Source organism: Pan paniscus, chromosome 13 (genome assembly GCF_029289425.2).
Source record: "Pan paniscus chromosome 13, NHGRI_mPanPan1-v2.0_pri, whole genome shotgun sequence".
Classification (NCBI taxonomy): domain Eukaryota; kingdom Metazoa; phylum Chordata; class Mammalia; order Primates; family Hominidae; genus Pan; species Pan paniscus.
The window spans coordinates 132,945,432-132,963,802 of record NC_073262.2 but is presented as its reverse complement, the minus strand read 5'-3'; the positions used below and the strand labels follow the sequence as shown (position 1 = coordinate 132,963,802).

The following is an 18,371-nucleotide window of genomic DNA, read 5'->3' as shown; positions in this document are numbered from 1 at the left end:
AAAGATATATTCTACCAGTCTATGTAGTAGAAGTCATGATCTGTAAGAAAATTGCTTTAAAATATTGAAAGGAAAGTCTAACAGTGATATAGGAAAACTGAAAAACTCACAATTGTAGTAAAAATATGTTAAGGCATCTCTGTTAGAAGTTGACAAGTCCAGTAAGTCAAAATTAAATCAAGTAAAAGATTTGAATAAAATAATGAGCATTCTGGGTTAAGTAGATGTGTAATGAAGAGGTTATAACTTGTTTCAGTACATTAAAAAATATCTGACATTTCTGAGTACTCACTCTGTATGAGGTACTCACTCTTCTAAGTGCTTGGTGCGTAGCTTAACTTGTTTCCTCCTCATAGATTCTCATGAAACAGGTGGTAGGCAGTTAGTGAGGGAACAAGATGTAATTACTTGCAGGTAGCTAAAAGCAAAACAGATGGGGCCAAAGAGGTTAGCTCAAGGACCCACCCCTTAGTGGAAAGGAACTGTTGCAACAGGCTGCAAAAATAAAGACAATTTAGACGTTGTAGATTAGGCACAGATAAGAATGTAACAAAGAAGAAGTCAACCACAACTGGTTTAATCCAAGATGGCCAGAAACTTGACTGGCTGTGGACCCTTGACTGCATTATGCCCCTATTACTATAAGACTTCCACGGGGAAACCTCCCAATCCCATCATGCATCTGATGCCATGTCAATTCTGGATTAACCATATTTAGTAAAGAAAAAAGTGGCAATCCGATTCTGGGAACTGCCTGCCCATTTCCCAGAAAATCCCTCCTCTTATGATGGAATATTCCACACCTTCATTATGCTTATCTGTATAGTATGTGAGTCCTGGCCATATTGGGTTCAGCTTATTCTTTTGAGCACACTCACAATCCTCTCTTGAGTATGTACTTGCTTTCACTCTGCAATAAATCTTCTGTACTTTCAGTTTGGTCTGGCCTTCAAATTCTTTTCTGGGGTGAAGACAAGAACCTATACCAGCCCACTGGTAACACCATTGTTGATACCATCATTTTATAGGGAAGAAACAAGGCTTGCCCCACCTCCACATCTATGCAGTGGCAGAGCTGGACTTCACACCATCCCTCTCCAATCGTCCTAGTGTCGATCCTCTCTTCCCCTCCCACTTTCTCTCCCATCTGACATTAGTTACCACACTCTTAATCATTACATTATATTGCCTTTCAAATGTGGCAAAGCCTCAAAAATGACTATGCACTAGGCCACAAAAAAAACAACAGTAGACTCTCACAAACCAAAATCCTAAAAAACACATTTTCTAACCACAATGTGATAGGATCAGAGTAAACAACCCAAGGACAGAGGACGACTTCCCCAACTCGTTCCACTGAGAAATTTTAAAAGCTGCTTCCAGACGCTTCTTAGGTTAATCAGGAAATCAAAATCAAAATCAAAATAACAAACGGCTAAGAAACTCCAGTGAAAACACTGTACATTATAAAGGCCAAACGTTTCCAAAGTGGCACAGAGGTGAATATTCATGGCCTAACATGCATTTATTAGAAAATAAGAAACACTGACAAGTAGATTAAGTTTTAAAGCAAGGTATCAGAAACAGAACACAAGGTAATCCCCTCAACAAAGTTGAAGTAAAGAATTAGGAAAGAAAATAAATAGAAAAATATAAAAATGTTAAGCAAGATTTAATTATATCTCAAACAAAAAATAAGAGTAATGGATCAATAAAAGCAAAAAGTGGTTCATTGAAAAGACCAACAAAATGGAAAGATTGATCAAAAGAACAAAGGAAAAGACAACAATAAACAATGTTAGGAGTTTAAAAAATGATATGTCTTCAGAGAAGGAAAGAATTAAAACTTCATAAGAGAAATTTCGATACAACTTTCTACCAATAAATAAGAGAATCTAGGGAAAATATGCTTTAGGACAATATAAATGATAAAAACTGCCTCAAAGGTCAGCATAAGAACTAAAAATAATAGAAGAAATGCATAATATGCTTGCAGACTTACCCTAAACTACATTCACCCCACACCTACACACAGACATTGGTTTCAAATCATTTAATGGACAATTTTTAGCAATCCTTCAAGGAACAGGTAATGTCTGTATTAAAGAAACCATTTATATATATATATATATACATATAATTTTAATCACCCTCAATTATTTCATAAGGCTGTTATAGTTTCGCTATCAACATCAGGCAAATACAAAATAAAAACTGTTGCTTAAAAACACATAAGGCAAAATCCCACAATAAAATACATGTAAATCCAACACTGGAATGGATGAAAAAATCATGTGACATGACCACGTAGGTGTTATCTCAGGAATTCCAGGACAAATCACATTAGATAATCGATCTATGTATTTCATTAAGCCTGGCAGGTTGAACACATCTGCATTCATCTTTGTTCCCTGTGAAATCCCATGAAACCACCTGTAATAGAGGGTTACAGGCAGAAAAGCAGCAGGAACCAGGGAACAGGAGAGGAAAGGACATCAAATAAGAGATAACCAAACATTTCAGAAGGTAGGTGCATACATGGCAGCTAGTTTCACAGAATGAAAGAATAAAATACCTGATTACTTGCAGAGGAAATGCTGACAAGGAGTAAGCCCATGTATGCTTTCAAACTCTGGAAGTGGTTAGTAATTAGAGGCACTGTTCCTTCAGAGGATAAATTGGAAGATGAAAATCAAAATGGGGTACAGTCAACGAGAGGCATTCCTTACACAGAGCTTCTAGTCAGATTTCTAGTGTCTCGTTCTGAAATGTGAATGGACACCCAATGGACACTTGATGAATTCTTTCAGAACAAGCAAATAATGGAGCAGGAGCTGGGAAAGAAACCTGGAAGGAACAGATGCAATTCTAAAAATCATCATCCTCATTAGGAGAGAGAAAATATTGGATTTCTTGAAACAACAACAACAAGATGCTATAAACGAGAAACAACTTTTTAAAAGGGCTTTTGGAAATTAAAAATATCATGGCAGAAATTTTTAAATCACTAGAAGAAATGAAGGTCCTGAGAAAATGTCATAGAAGGTAGATTCAAAAGAAGAAGACATACAAGATTGTCAAGAAAAAAAAACAAAAAATCTCTAGAGGATCAACCTAGGAAACCCAATATCCAACTAACAGGAATTCCAAAACATAAAACAGAGAGATAAGGCAGAAGGGAGAAAATAATTAAATAATATCACAAGCAAAATGATGAGAATTGAAATAAATTGGTCTCCATTTGAAAGGACCCCGGAGAACTAAGCACAACACTCACACCAAGGCAAACCATCATGAGAATTTAGAATCAAGGGATTAAAGAGAAGAGCCAGAAAGTTTCAGAGAGGCAAAACAGGTGACATAGAAAGACAGGATCAAGAATCAGAATGGGGGTCGGGCGCGGTGGCTTATGCCTGTAATCCCAGCACTTTGGGAGGCTGAGGCGAGTGGATCATGAGGTCAAGAGATTGAGACCTTCCTGGCAAACATGGGGAAACCCTGTCTCTACTAAAAATACAAAAAATTAGCCAGACGTGGTGGTGGGCACCTGTAGTCCCAGCTACTCGGGAGGCTGAGGCAGGAGAATCACTTGAACCTGGGAGGTGGAGGTTGCAGTGAGCTGAGATTGTGCCACTGCACTCCAGCCTGGAGAAAGAGCGAGACTCCATTAAAAAAAAAAAAAATCAGAATGGCATTTGACTTCTTATTAGCAATGCTGAAAACTGCAAGGCAGTTAACCAAATTAATTTCCAAACTATACATTTAGATTTACCAAATTTTCATACAGTTGTGAGGTTTAAGAATAAATTTTTTTCCAGATATGAATGATCTTAAGATATATACCTTCTATGAACTCTTAGTCAGGAGGCTACTGGATAATGCGGTAAGCCAAAATGAGATAGTAAAGCAAGAAAGAAGATACATGTAATCCATAAAACAAGACCCAACACAGGAGAGATGTCTAGCTTCAGAAGGTCAGTCTTGGAAGCTGAAACTAACCAGAACTAATTGGATCAGGAGAATGGGTAGCTCCAGAAGGGCTCCTCCAAGAAAATAAAATGGAATTGATAAATTACACAATGTGCCTCACTGTCCTGAGAAGAATTTTAGAATTCTGCAGGGTGCCTGGGAAGAATTCATAACAAGGGCACACAAAATCCAAGCAAATGTGTAAGAGGGCAATAGTTATTTTTGGGAAAGATGTTGCACAGGAAAGGAAATTTGATCATAACATAGTATATGACTTGGTTATGAACATCATTTAAATAACCTTCACAATGATAACACTGATTATTGATGAACCTCAAACTGTGATGTATTACGAGAATGGATGGGGAATGAAAAGGAGTGTTAGGGGAGAAGTCTTCATCTTCTGCCCTATTATGTGAACAGATTAATGTCTGGAACTTGAAAAATTACAAAGAGCTGTATCTGCATATCTTTTCAAATTACAGAAGTAAGTACAGAAGGAAGAGCTAAAAGGTTAAAGATAATCCATCTGGGAAACTGGACACCGACTGGGGAAGATGGCCGAAAGAGCTACTTCTGTATTTTATGGTCTTGTTGACTGTTTGATATTTTAATCTCTCTATGTATGTTTTACTTTGGAAAAATTATCAAAATTAATAAAAGTAAAATGATATGATGACCTCAAAGATTCTTTAGCAAACATTTTGATAAATATCCTATACATGGTCTTGAATAGAAGAAATAACTTAGTAAACTGGAGCAGAAAATGTCCTTATCTTGATAAAAGGCATCTGTCAGAAAGTCTCAAGTTAAACATTACAAGCGTTCCCCTGAGCGCTGGAACAAAGCAAAAATGCTCATTTTTGTTGTTGCTATTCAGTATTACACTGACAATCCTGCCTAATGCACAAAGGGAAAAAGAAGGAAAAAAAGTAAGAAAAAGAAAAATACACGGTATAAATTCTGAAAAAGAGCAGACAAAGCTGCTATTTTGAAGATGTAATTATTTCTCCAGAAAAAAACAAGATAATAATAGAAGGGAGAAGACCACTTAGAAAGTCTCCTATGCACAAAGTCATCAAACTAAAACAAATAGATTTCCCCTATGCCAGTAAGAAATAACTAGAAAATGTAAAAGGAAAACGAGTTCCTGTTTACAAATACAATTTTAAAATGCCTAGCACTAAAGTGACCCAATAAGGACTCAAGTTCAAAAAATTATAAATAAGTGGAGAGATATACCATGTTTCTAGCTGGGATCATTAAGAATTTTTAAAAATGTAAATTCTTGTTAGATTTATCTATTCATTTAGTGTCTCTCAGTTGAATCCCAGCAAGACAGGTTACAGAACACTACCTAGAAGATCATAGCAACTAAAACAGTTCAGTATTGAAACAAGAATAAAAAATATAACCATGGATTAGAACATGGGTCACCTATACAAATTTATATGTAAGAGAGAATTTAGTACACTCATTCCCTTTTATCCACAGCAGATGCTTCCAAGATCCTCAGTGGATGCCTGAAACTGCAGATAGTACCAAACTCTGTATATACTATGTTTTCCCCCATCTATACATAAATTAGGCATAATAAGAGATTAAAAATAATATTTAATAATAAAGTAGAACAACTATAACAATATACTGTAATAAAAGTTATGTAAATGTGGTCTCTTTCTCTCAAAAGATTGAACTGTAGATATTAGCAACCTTAGCATGTGATTTTTTTTTCTTTCAGGAAATTTCACATTTTCACTTAAAGGAAGCACTTGACGGCTTCTCTTTGGCATATCTGAATGGCCAGCATCAATCCTCATGTGCTTTGGGGCCTTTATTGACTAAAATCAGGGTTCTCTGAACACAAGCACTGAGATACCATGACAGCCGATCTGATTACCAGGATGGCTACTCAGTGACTCATGGACTGGTGGTGTCCACATTGTGGATACGCTGGATAAAGGGACAGTTCGCATCCTGGGCGGGATGGAGAGGGACAGCGTGAGATTTCATCACACTACTCAGAACAGCAAGTAACTTAAAACTCATGAATTGTTTATTTCTGGAATTTTCCATTTAATGTTTTTGGACCATGGTTGACTATGACTAAATGAAACCTCAGAAAGTGAAACCATGGATAAAGAAGGACTACTATAGTTAATAATAGCATAAAGATATCAAATATCTATGAAGAAATCTAGCAGAAGTACAAGACCTTCAGAGAGAAAAATACATTTCAATAGAAAACATTTCTAAATTAATCATATACGTGAGCCATATTCATGAGAATGGAAGGCATAATATTGTAAATATGTCGGCTCTCTTCAAATTGATCTATAGAGTCAGTGCAATTTCACACAAAATGCCAAGATTTTGACAGGCTAATTTGGGAACCCAAAGTTTAAGACATTTTGGAGGAAGAGGAAGAGATTTTGCCTCGTCAGATGTCAAGAGTTCCTGGAAAGCCTCCATCGCTACGGCAGTGTGGTACTGGCATAAGGAGAGGCTCTTACAGGCCAGGGGCAGAGAAGAGAGAACACAGAAACCCTGCCTCTATGGCCACCTGGTTCACAATAAGTGGGGAAAAGGATAAGATAATTAATGGTGTCCTCAGAAAAATTGATAAGAATAAAAACAGAGTCTTCAAACTGTAGCTCAGATGAAAAACAATTTGGTCTCAGATAAAATAGGAACCGTGAAAAAAAAACATGACTCTCCCAGATTACAACTGAGCAAATGGGATATTTAGGGTGAGCTGCCCTGGTCGAGCCTGCCCAGAGGGGTTGTAAAGCCACAGCAGGCACATGGAACACAAGATCAGATAGAATCAGTCTGGAAGAATATCTCAGAGACGATAATGAGAATATCCCAAAGTTCTTAACATTGCACGAAAACCTAAATAAAGAAAAACCATGAAGATTGAATGAGAAATTAACAAAATGTGGAACACAGGGGAGCTTGCAGAGCTATAGAAACAAATTAAGATCCCTCCTCAAAAATAAACACGATCAATTTTTTTAAATTGGAAATTACAAGAAACAAGAAATCTACTAAAAGCTAGATGTATTAGTCTGTTTTGACACTGCTATAAAGGAATACCCCAGACTGGGTAATTTATAAACGAAAGAGGTTTAATTGGCACACAGTTCTGCATGGCTGGGGAGGCCTCAGGAAACTTAAAATCATGGCAGAAGGTGAAGGAGAAGCAAGTGTCTTCTTCACAAGATGGCAAGAGAGAGAGCACAAGGGAAGCTATCATTTACAAAACCATCAGATCTTGGGAGAATTCACTCACTGTCATGAGAATAGCATGGGAGAAGCTGCCCCCATGATCCAATCACCTCCCACCAGGTCCCTCTCTCAACACCTGGAAATTACAATTCTGATTACAATTCAAGATGAGATTTGGGTGGGGACACAGAGCCAAACCATATCACTAGATAATTGTCATGGAGGAAAACTTTGAGACAACTATTGTGAACTCAAAGTAAAAAACTGAAAAGATGAAAGGACCACGGGGAAGATAAAAGCTGTGAAGGCTGAAGTTGCTCCAATGTAAGAATAATTTTGCCTAAAAATTGAAAAAGAAAATGTCAGAGATTTTAGAGAAGGAACTTTTCCTGGAACAAAGGCAGAATCAAATCTGCCACCTTAACAGAAGAACGACTTTAAAAACTAGCAGTGCTCACAGAGTGCCTCAGCAACTCTCTGCATCACTATTTATAATGAGGGTGCATCTGTCTTATAAAATCTATGTCGTAAGATGTTTATACATGAAATTTTAAGCCGTTAATAAGATAAAAGTCACCATATACAAATGTAAGGGACAAGAAAAGTATACTTTGCAGAATATTTAGTGAACTCTCCCATAACATGAAAAAAGACAAACACCTCAACTGAATCACATTGGCAAAAAATAAACAAAAAAATTATAGAAGAGGAAATTTCAGTGGCCAAGAAACATGAAAAGCTGTTCAGCTTTCCACATTATCAGGGAAATACAAATTAAAACAAAATGCAATTCTTCATCACCTTTGCAGACTTTGGCTGTGTGCAGGAAGATGGTTCATCTCATTTGCTACTTGTGAAACACCTCCGTTCAGCCCCCTAAAAAGACAATTTGGCAGGATCTATAAACAAGTAAATAACAGCACCCTTTGCTTCAACAATTCCACTTTTTAAGGTTTAGACACAAGAGAAATACTTGTATACGTGCAAAAAAAAGAGAAATATATAATCATTATTATAGCTTATTGATAAACGTGAACAATTTAAAACAATCTAAATGTCCTTCAATTGGAGAATGGTTAAAAAATTATGCTATGTAAATTCTATGGAATAGTATGTGTAAAAAGAATGAGGTAGATCTATATGCATTAAGGTGAAAAGATCTCTAAGATTTCCACCATTAAAATGAGTAGAAATGCAAAATGCAGAATAGCATGCACAATGTAATTCCATTTATTACAAAACGAGAACACAAATTATATGTTTACAAAAACATACTTCATACACGTAAATGCATCGAAAAATATGAGAAAAGTTATGCCGAAGACTCTTCACAAGACTGTGAAAGGAAGCTACAAGGCGAAGTGAGTGGTGAAGGAGACTTTTTCCTTTATATACTTCTCCACTGTTTGAAATTTTATGAGTAAGAATGTAATGTATTTCTTTTGTATTAAAAAATTTAAAAGATTAAAATCGCTTGAACCCAGGAGACAGAGGTTGCAGTGAGCCGGGATTGTGCCACTGCACTCCAGCCTGGTTGACAGAGTGAGACCCTGTCTCAAAAAAATAAAATAAAATAAAAAGATTATGTAATGTTATTTATAAACTCGTTACTAGAGAAAAGATAGGATTTCCATCTCTTTTCTGGTCAGAGGCATCCCCCATCTTGGGACAGGAAATTGAAGTAAAAATAAAAATATTTAGCTTTCTGCCATCCTGGGCCTTTTTCTTCTTTTTCCTTCTTTGGATCAAGGTCAATTGTATCAGAACTCACACCCTGAGTCAGTCAAGGAAATAGCCCCAAAGCTGACTGAGGCCCCTTGCCAAGACAGGTGAAACCACAGTTTCCAATGTTTAAAAGTAAGCCAGCTGTTTACCCTGGAGTGTCTATTTCCTAAACTACCTTCTTTGACATGACATATGTGAAGGTAGAGAGGGCAGAGGGATGTGAAAGGGTTCGGAGATCATGAGGAAATAATAACTCTCAGTCACAAATGACTGAAACGACTGTTCAGAGTGTCCCGGCCAGCTGAGCAGTAGTTTCAAAACAAGAAAAGTCATCTGTGTTATGGCAAGCTGGACTCACACAAACAGCTGTCCTGCTGCAGTTGTAAAAAATCTGATTTCCTTATTACATTCTCTTTTATTTCATGGTATTACACTCCCTACCTATGTTCTTGCAAAGCAGGACTAAACTGAAGCTTTAGACAGAAACTGAACTACAGGCATGAAAGCTCCAATACTGCCAGAGATAAAGGTGAAAGGAAGAGAGATAAAGACTCACCTGGTGCTCAGGTCGCTGCCCCCACCTGCCATCGTCCCACCCTAGGCCCTGCCTGGGTGTCAGAGCCTGGCCTATGAGCTCTCCAGTCGGCCCAGCCTGCGTGCAGTGTGGCTGCCCAGACCCGGAGCAGGAAGTCGGCCGACAGACTGACTCACCCTCACAGATTTCTGCCCAAATGGGGAAAAGAGAAGTGAAAGTATTTATTTAACTTCCTGCTGGGATACAGACACCGTGCTTCTCCTCCTTTTTCACTCCATGGGGTTCTCAGCTTTTCTGAAATGTGGCAGAGGGTTGGAGGAGAGGCCTGACAAGCAGCAAGACCTGCAGGACCAGGGAAAGGAGGGCCCAGAGGACGAGCAGGGCTGGCTTCCGGGAGTCCACTTGCTTGTGCAATGGACAGCAAAAAAAAAAAAAAAAATGTCCTTGAACCAAAATAGTCCTTAGCTGCTCTGCCCTCTTAAGAGGGGGCATAGTTTACATGGGAGTTGGGGGGAAAACTCCATGTTTGCCCCTTCCCCTTGCTGAAATGGCTGGGGGTGGGAGTTGGAGGGTTGGAGGGAAAGCCAGAAACTTCAAATCTTCTCTCAGGCCCATGGGAGAGCATGGACTGGACTAAGGTAGGTCCTGACATTGGGACCCAGGACTGGAGAGAACCAAAATGCTCAGCATTATAACCTGGGGAGAGTGTTCTTAGCCTTCCTGGAAATCAGCCAGAAGTAAGAGAGAACTTTCCACACCCCTGGGACCAGAGGCTGGAGCCAGCATGGTAAGAAAGGCAAACATTTTAGGGGCAAGGGTTTAAGGAATCTTGACTATGGGGCCACCTTGGAACAGCCAGGGATGAAGAGACATCTAAGCTTCGGAGAAGTCACTGGAATATTGAGAGAACAAAAGCTTCTCACTGGAGGAGGATGGAGGTTGGAACCCAGATGGTCTAGACATGGAAGGGCAGGGTGGCTCCCGCGGGAGGTTCTATCTCTTCCCAGATTTTCCATTTAGATTCTGATTCAACATTCCTCAGAGAACAAGAAGCGACCGAGAAGACTCGCTTTACATCAGTATAAAGTCATAGGTAAAGAAATAGAAGCAAAGGGCGCATGAGAATGGGGCCACAGGACACAACCAGGGACCAGAACTCCAGGCTGGACCATGGGGCAGAGACAGGGAGGCAGCTGGGAGCCTGGGGGCGCTGGAATCCAGGGCCCAAGGTGAGCAGAGGGTGGAAGCTGGTGAGGATTCAGGGGCCAGAGGGGATGGTGCTCCAGAGCCATGTTTTCCAAATTACATTCTGCTGAATCCAACTTTTTCCAGCCCCCACCCCCAGCCATCTCAGCAAGGGGAAGGGGCAAACATGGAGTCCTCCCCCAACTCCCATGTAAACTATGCCCCCTCTTAGAGGGCAGAGCAGCTAAGGACAATTTTGGTTCAAGGACTTTTTTTTTTTTGCTGTTTATTGCACAATAGTTGGAAGCTGTGAATGCTTGTCCAGGTACATTTGAAAATACGAGGGTGGGGGATTTCTACCCTGATTCTACTGGTGCCCTGCTTTCCCCAAAATGAGTTAATAAGCAGGTGCCAGGACACTGGTGAGGACAGCTTTTCCAGTGGGCGAGGTCACTGTTTCTATCAGGTGCTGCACACCTGTAGGTCTCTCTCTCTCTTTCTCTTGCTCGCTCCCCCATGACTCCCCAGTTTTATGGAGGCACAGTGGCTGGTAAGCTGAGCATCTGTTGGGCACAGTTGTCCTCTGATCCCAGTCTCCATGGAGCACAGCAGCGCTGACAAGGCCTGGCGCAGACCACACCAGTCGGCTCTGGCGTCTGCACTCACCCCTCTCACTGCTCTTGGGCAGCAAGCAGGCCCAGGCCACTGAGTGGCACTGACATAAATGTACCAGCTTTTCTCTGGGTGTGCTTAGGGGCTGGAATTCCAGACCAATGAGCTGGCTGGAAATCTGCAAGTGTTGACCTTTACAGGTGGACATGCCCTTGCTAGGGCAGCTCCTGACAGCAGGGAAGGAGATGTTCTTGTCAGACAGGGTTGGAAAAAGCTGAGCACACACCACACTCTGCAAAAGCAATGCCAGTTAATGGAGAATCTCTAGGCTTCTGTGGGAAAAGCAAAGTTTCTTTGATCCGGAATACATCAGACACACCTGGGTTGGGAAAGGGACAGGACCAAATTAAGAAGTAGTATGAAGTTCTAAAAATCCTGCTGGATTGTTTAGAAGGAAATAATGGAACTCCTGGAGCATTTTCTATGGCTGCAAGAAGTACAGGCAACAGGGAATGTTTTTGCCGTCACAGAAGTAGTTCCAGTTACTGGAGCCTGGAAAACTCAGAAGCAGGAGAGGCAGTGATTGAGGAAGAACCACAGGCAGGGCACCCATCCAGGTGATGGGCCTTCGTGAGCTTCACCAAAAGCAGCTTCAGTTCAGACTTCAGTGGCGAGGGGTGGGGAGGGGCTGTGATTCTTGAACCTGGGACCCCCATGTGGGAACCAGAGGTCTATCCCTGAGATGAGGTCATTGGCGTTATGGACCAGAGAGTTTCAGGGCAGGAGGCAGCTGCAGCAACAGTGCCACTGGGGCATGAGAATAGAGAACCTGGCCAGCCTCCAAGGGACGTAGAAGTGACAAGTGAAGAGTAGGCGCCTGGGATCTTTAGTGGGAGCAGCCAGTCCTGCCAAACTGTCTCCTTCTAGGAGGTGGAACATCAATCAATCAAGGCTTGGTCCCCGCCCATCTTCTAGGGGACTCTTCTCTTCTAGGGGACTCTTCTCTAGGAGTGGGAGTGAGCCTGCTCCTTGCTGGGTGTCCCTGGAGTCATCCTGCCTGCAGAGACCAAGACTCTGTTGGCCCCTCCAAGCTCAAGTGCACAAGGACAGGGGCCTGCATGGCATGAGGGAAGGTTCGATGCCATGGGGATAAGCCAGTTCTGGGGTTTAGTGTTAGGGCTCCCTTTACTGCCACATGTCTAAGCCACATTCCTAATCCAGTTCTTATCAGGAATAAAGCTGGTATTTTGATCCCCATCTGTTTCTTCATTTTGCCTATATCTTAAAGATTTCAAGCACATGGGTACACATCTCTCTTCTCAGGTTCTCTTCTATCTGTGCCCCAGATGGGTAGAGGCTGGGATCATAGTTCCTTGCACCTGCATGATTGTGATGCAATTATCCCCTGGGCTCAGCGGGCATTTGGTGGCAATATTTCAGCTTTTAGGAAGTTGGGTGAGACCAGGCTGGTCTGATCCTCCCTGGCCCACTCACCAGGGTCCCCTGCTCAGCACAGCCTCAGTGACTGGGCTCCCAAACCTGCAACACTGTAAGATGCCAGTGGGATTGTTGGAGGTGGAAATGTAATTATTGCTGTTGGAAGGGGGTGAATCGTTGGAAAATGGGCGAATGGGAAGAAGTACCCTGGCGCGGAGGAAGAGGCTATGGGTGAAGGATTGTAGGGAGTCAGAAAGACAAGGGGAGCATTGAACAACACAGGAAGTCCCTCTGGCCACCTTCTGAAGGTGGGGACCATTCATGAGAAACCCCAAGGATGCCCTCAGTCCTTGTGCAGCACCAGGAGGAAAGAGACTGGCCCAGGGCCACCCCTGAGTCCGCATCATCACACAGGGTCCTTCAGCTGAGCCCCTGTTGTATCCGCAGCTGGACATGCACAGATCCCTGTCCCATGGTGCTGACGAGCACCAGAGGCTCCTGGTGGCCCATGGAAGCCACCTCATGCCTCCTTCCCAAGGCCATCCAGCCAGCAAGGCCTGCCACAGACACACTGTGAGCATGCGCAGCGAGCAAGGGGCCAGTGACCGCCATTCCCCATGTCAGCCTCCCGTGTTCCCGTCCAAGCGGCCACCCCGTGCTCCTCCAGGCTCCGCCCCCCACTGGGCCTGCACCCCCTCTCCTGGTGACGCAGGGCACTGCAGCCTCCTAAGGGCTGGGTGGAAATAAAGCTGAAAATCCTCCTCTACTGGGGATTATAGCTCACCAAACACTTCGAAATGTGTGGTAGAAGTGCCACAGTTCCTTCTAAATAAAGTTGAACCCATGTAAGGACTGGATTCTGAGATCATTTTGCCATCCAGCAGCTCACGAGCATCACCAGGGCACCGCCTGCCCTCTGTTCAGCCCGTGAGGGGCGGGGGACTCTGCCCTTCACTCCTCCTGGTCCCTGTCCTCTTCCCTGAGAACTTCATTCCTTCTGGAACTCCAAGGTGGCCCTGCCTTCTGGACCTCCCCCAAGGCTGAAGCCCTCAAGCTTGCCCCGCACCTTGAGGCCCTGCAGGACACTCCTGCAGTCCTTGCAGGGCACGCTGATGTGACTCGATGCTGAGCAGTTGAAAACATCCAAAATAGTGGGCAAATGGCAAAAGCGGGTGGTATGGAGTGAATTAGAAGACATGAGGTTTCATGTAGTGCGTTTCATCCAGACAAGTGTGGCAATGTCCCCCACCCCAAACCCAGTCTCCCTGAATGAGGGGAAAGAGTTTCACCTTCCTTTACCCCCAGGGTGTAAGAGTTAAAGAAAGGGGAAAGAAACATGAAAAGTGGCTCAACAGTTAAAGACAGGTTTATTTTGGAGAATAAACCTGAGAGGGGATTCTGGTCAGTTTTGGTCAGGAGCATTTTCTCTTACAGACTAAGGGTATCTAAGGGTTTAGGAAGTGGGGAGCTTATAGCAGGTTGGGAATGTTTCCATGTGAGAGAAGGTTTATTGTGGGGTTGGAATGTCTCTGGTGGGAGGGGAGGTTGTCTCAGGGTTGGCATGTTTCTGGTTGGAGGGGGGTGGCTTATCCTAGGGTTGGAATGTTTCTGGTTATGCTGACATTAGCCATTAGGCTGATGTTTTTGGGCTGGATTTAGGGGGCTTTTTAATTAAGGTGAACTTAAAATTGTGGTGTTTGTCCAAGATGATGGTGCTCCTGCTCTGTCACAGGGCTCCTCTGAGTCTTAGCTTCCCTTTGAGCCCCAACTGCTGGACTGAAAAAGAACGACTCTCTACAGGTTCACCACGTTTCACATTCTGGAGATTCCTGATGGCATCTTCCTGTGTTCACCAGTGGGTCCCCATTAGCACAAATATTGGCTGTCATCGGATATTTGGAACCAGGCAGCTCCATTTTGGATGCACCCCACAAGGGTGGAACTAAGGCTGTGGGGTCAAACCTGCCCCCAGAAAGGTGGAGGAATGTCTTCTGAGCTGTGGTGGGACTGAGGTCTCCTTGTGAGCTTCAGGGTCCCAACAATGCTGGGCTGGGCACCACCAGGAGTGGAGAGAACCTGGAGGCTGGGGCTGGAGGCAGCAAAGGCTTCAGTGAAATGTGCAGCCTTTTAACAAGTCCTCACTCCTAATATTTCTGCAAACCTCCATGTGTCTACTAGTTTCAGCACAGTGAGCTGGAATGGAATGGTCCCTGGACTATCCTAGATCTTAGGACTGCCAGGTGATGCATGTGTGGTGAGAGAAGGAGAGTACCTCGTGGCCCATCCAGATGGTGTCCACCAGCACCTCATGGGCAGCAACTTTCATTTCTTTGGGCTGGAAAGTGGGTGCTCCTATGAAGAACAGGGTACCTGGCAAGGACCTCAGTGTTGCTGAACAAAGGAAGAGTGGGGTGGAAAGTGTAGCTTCATGAAGATTTAGAGATTATGAGACAGGAAGTACAGTTCTAGCAAAGGCCAATGCCCATCTGCCAACCATGGTCTGGAGGAGATGTGCAGGGAAGGGGTGGAGTCTGCCTTTCCACAGGTGCTCCTCCTGGAAATGTGGGTGGGAAACAGCTGACTGGACCACTAGGGGGGGTTCTCCCAGGGCACCTGTGCCTAGCAAGGGCTGAGAAAACCCTGTTTTGAGGATGAGGTGGGTCTTTTTAGCCTGTCAGTCATAACAGATCTGGTCTAGGAGAAACCCAAAATAAAGTCTAATGAGCTCTCACCAGGGCCAAGCGGTGGGAGCTTGGTGGGACAGCCCTGTGCATTTCTCATAACTGGTGCACGTGTTTTTCATGGGTACAAATGCTGTGCCCAGGGAACAGGTTGGCATCATATAGGGCCCCAGCCCACTAGCACAGGACCACCTGGTCTGGCCAGGCCATGAAATGGCCCTGGGAACCAGGCTTTGCTGGGAATCTTGTGTCTCACCTTGGGATGAGGTTGTCAGGGCCAGGTGGGCTGTAAAACTGTCAAGTGGAACAAGTTTTGGGGAGCAGGTGGCCTCCAGGGCCTTCTGGTCCAATGTCTTTCTGGACAACATACTGACACAGTTGTGCTGGTTCCCACAACAATGACATTGAAGTTGAAAACTCATCCATCTCAAAGATCAGATGGTTGTAGATGTGTGGTATTATTTCTGGGCTCTGTTCTGTTCCATTGGTCTATATCTCTGTTTTGGTACCAGTATCATGCTGTTTTGGTTACTGTGGCCTTGTAATATAGTTTGAAGTCAGGTAGCATGATACCTCCAGCTTTGTTCTTTTGGCTTAGGATTGTCTTGGCAATGTGGGCTCTTTTTTGGTTCCATATGAACTTTAGCTTTTTCCACCCACAGGATTATAAATCATGCTGCTATAAAGACACATGCACATGTATGTTTATTGCGGCACTATTCACAATAGCAAAGACTTGGAACCAACCCAAATGTCCAACAATGATAGACTGGATTAAGAAAATGTGGCACATATACACCATGGAATACTACGCAGCCATAAAAAAGGATGAGTTCATGTCCTTTGTAGGGACATAGCTGAAGCTGGAAACCATCATTCTGAGCAAACTATCGCAAGGACAGAAAACCAAACACCACATGTTCTCACTCATAGGTGGGAATTGAACAATGGGAACATTTGGACACAGGGTGGGGAACATCACACACCGGGCGGGGCCTATCATGGGGTGGGGGGAGTGGGGAGGGATAGCATTACGAGATATACCTAATGTAAATGACGAGTTAATGGGTGCAGCACACCAACCTGGCACATGTATACATACGTAACAAACCTGCACATTGTGCATATGTACCCTAGAACTTAAAGTATAATAATAATAAAAAAAAGAAAACTCATCCATCTCATCTGCTACTGATCCATTTTCTTGATGTATAGGGGAATAAAGGGTAAGTTCCCTGACAGATCCACTTATGCAGCTACTAGCCAGTTGAGAATGGCCAGTGGACTCAGTCTAGTAGGTGACACCCTCCTTTCCAGAGAGAATTGGAGACCCCTCTGCACTCCCAACACATACCATCTATGGCCTATTACACCCTCTCTCATGAATAATTCTAGAGGATGTTCAGCCCATTGAATGTGGAGCTATGGAAGTGAGGGGCTCGCATTTATCCCAGAGCCTGGATTCCAGGCTCAGCTGTGATGACAATAATGGTATTCTTGAGTTGTGCTTGTAAGAATTTGGAATTGGAAATTGGGTCCTTCCCCACTAGGGAGCATGAGGAAGTGGGGCCGGGATTTACCATTTATCATTCAGACAATGGCACAATGCAGGAACCCAGGAGTTATTTCTTGTATTTCCTGAATAAGCACAAAACAAAAAGCACCAGCCAGCTCCTGTACAGCACTCTGGGCCACATGTACTGACACAGATGTTACAAAACCATCTAAGAGCAGACATGTCCACTGGCATGCAGAGTGCACCAGCCATGGGCACAATCCCATTCTGTGAGACTCAGAGGAGTGAACACAGACACCAGAGAGAGAGCCAGAAGTGGTGGCTACATCATTATATGGCCAAGACTCGAGGTCCTGAGATCTCAAGGCTGAGGTCCTGCATCCTCCTCCCCACCCAGACTCAGGCAACTGTGGATGAACCCTCTGGAGGTTGAGGTGAACAGGAGATGGAAAGTGGTCCTACCCACCTTTCTGGCAGCTCTGGCAGGATGCGGTTAAATATGTAACCAAATGTCTCAGTAGAGAAGTAACCCCCTTCCCTGAACAGGCCACACCCTAGTTTCCTGCTTAATGCTGGCGGGGCCACACTATACAACTCTAGAGTGTGCTGTCCTTGTGTGAACTGGTGTAGACTCTTTCAGTCACACACAAATGGAGTTCGGCGGAAAATGTGAATGAAGATTTCAGGAGAGCAATATCTCGGTGTTGATGTAAGGTAGTAAGAGATGGTTTCATGTCAGATGAAAAATTCCAGCCCAGAGGATCTGAACAGAAGTGATAGCAGAAGGTGGGAAGGCACCTGGTTAGTCACATTGATCTGCAGCACCCGGTGTCCAGTCTGCATCTAGAGTGACTACATTGGCAGCTAATTGCTAACTCTAGCTTGGATCAGAACAGGAAGAGCTTTTGTTCTGGCAGGTGATTTCTGTGTTTAGGTTCAAGCCACACTCTAGTTCTTGTCTGCAGTGGGCAAAGCTCTGCTCTATGTTCAGACTGATTTCACTTCACTCCAGGCATCAGCCAGAGACTTGGGAAGGGTCATACACATTATTTGAGTTCTTTTCTGTGGCTTTTTGCCTTCTGGGATTTTCCCTTCGTTCCTTAGAAAGCCTGGTTGCTCTGGGCTCTTCCCCATGGCTTGGCCAACCACAAAGAAGGTAGGCTTTCTATCAAAGCTTTGGTTGTGCCACACAAAACTGTTGCTGCTCTCAGGGACAGGCAATAAAAAACAGGAAGTGTCTCTTTGAGTTTCATTTACCTTACAGAGGCCTCAAGCCATTGTTTTTTGACTACTGTCCAGAGTTTCTAGCTGTCCTCTGCAAGAAGGCTTGATGCTCAGGAGTTTCCTCCTAAATATCAGAAGCAGAACTCCCTGCTCCTCACTCCTAAGCAATGACCCAGCCCTACCCCCCTCCCACACCCAGGCCTGCTCCTGGGGGCACCAGAAGTTCTAGAGAGACTCCCCCAGGCCCACTTCCCAC

At 43.6% G+C, this 18,371-nt stretch overlaps 1 protein-coding gene across 6 annotated transcripts in view; it reads right to left on the bottom strand.

The window, feature by feature from the left end:
• SP140L (SP140 nuclear body protein like) overlaps positions 1-11,421 on the bottom strand; it is an 83,044-nt gene extending 71,623 nt beyond the window's left edge. Inside the window, exons 1-2 of one of the 6 annotated variants that reach the window (XM_063595601.1) lie at positions 9,482-11,421; positions 8,002-8,076 (exon numbers count right to left, since the gene is read on the bottom strand). In XM_063595601.1, coding sequence (XP_063451671.1) covers positions 8,002-8,076; positions 9,482-9,513 — 107 coding nt within the window. In that variant the 5' untranslated portion in view covers positions 9,514-11,421. The remainder of the gene's footprint in view (positions 1-8,001; positions 8,077-9,481) is intronic. The other 5 variants (XM_055109196.2, XM_063595602.1, XM_003821853.5 and 2 more) reach the window with 5 other exon arrangements.
• Between the last annotated feature and the right edge of the window lie 6,950 nt (positions 11,422-18,371).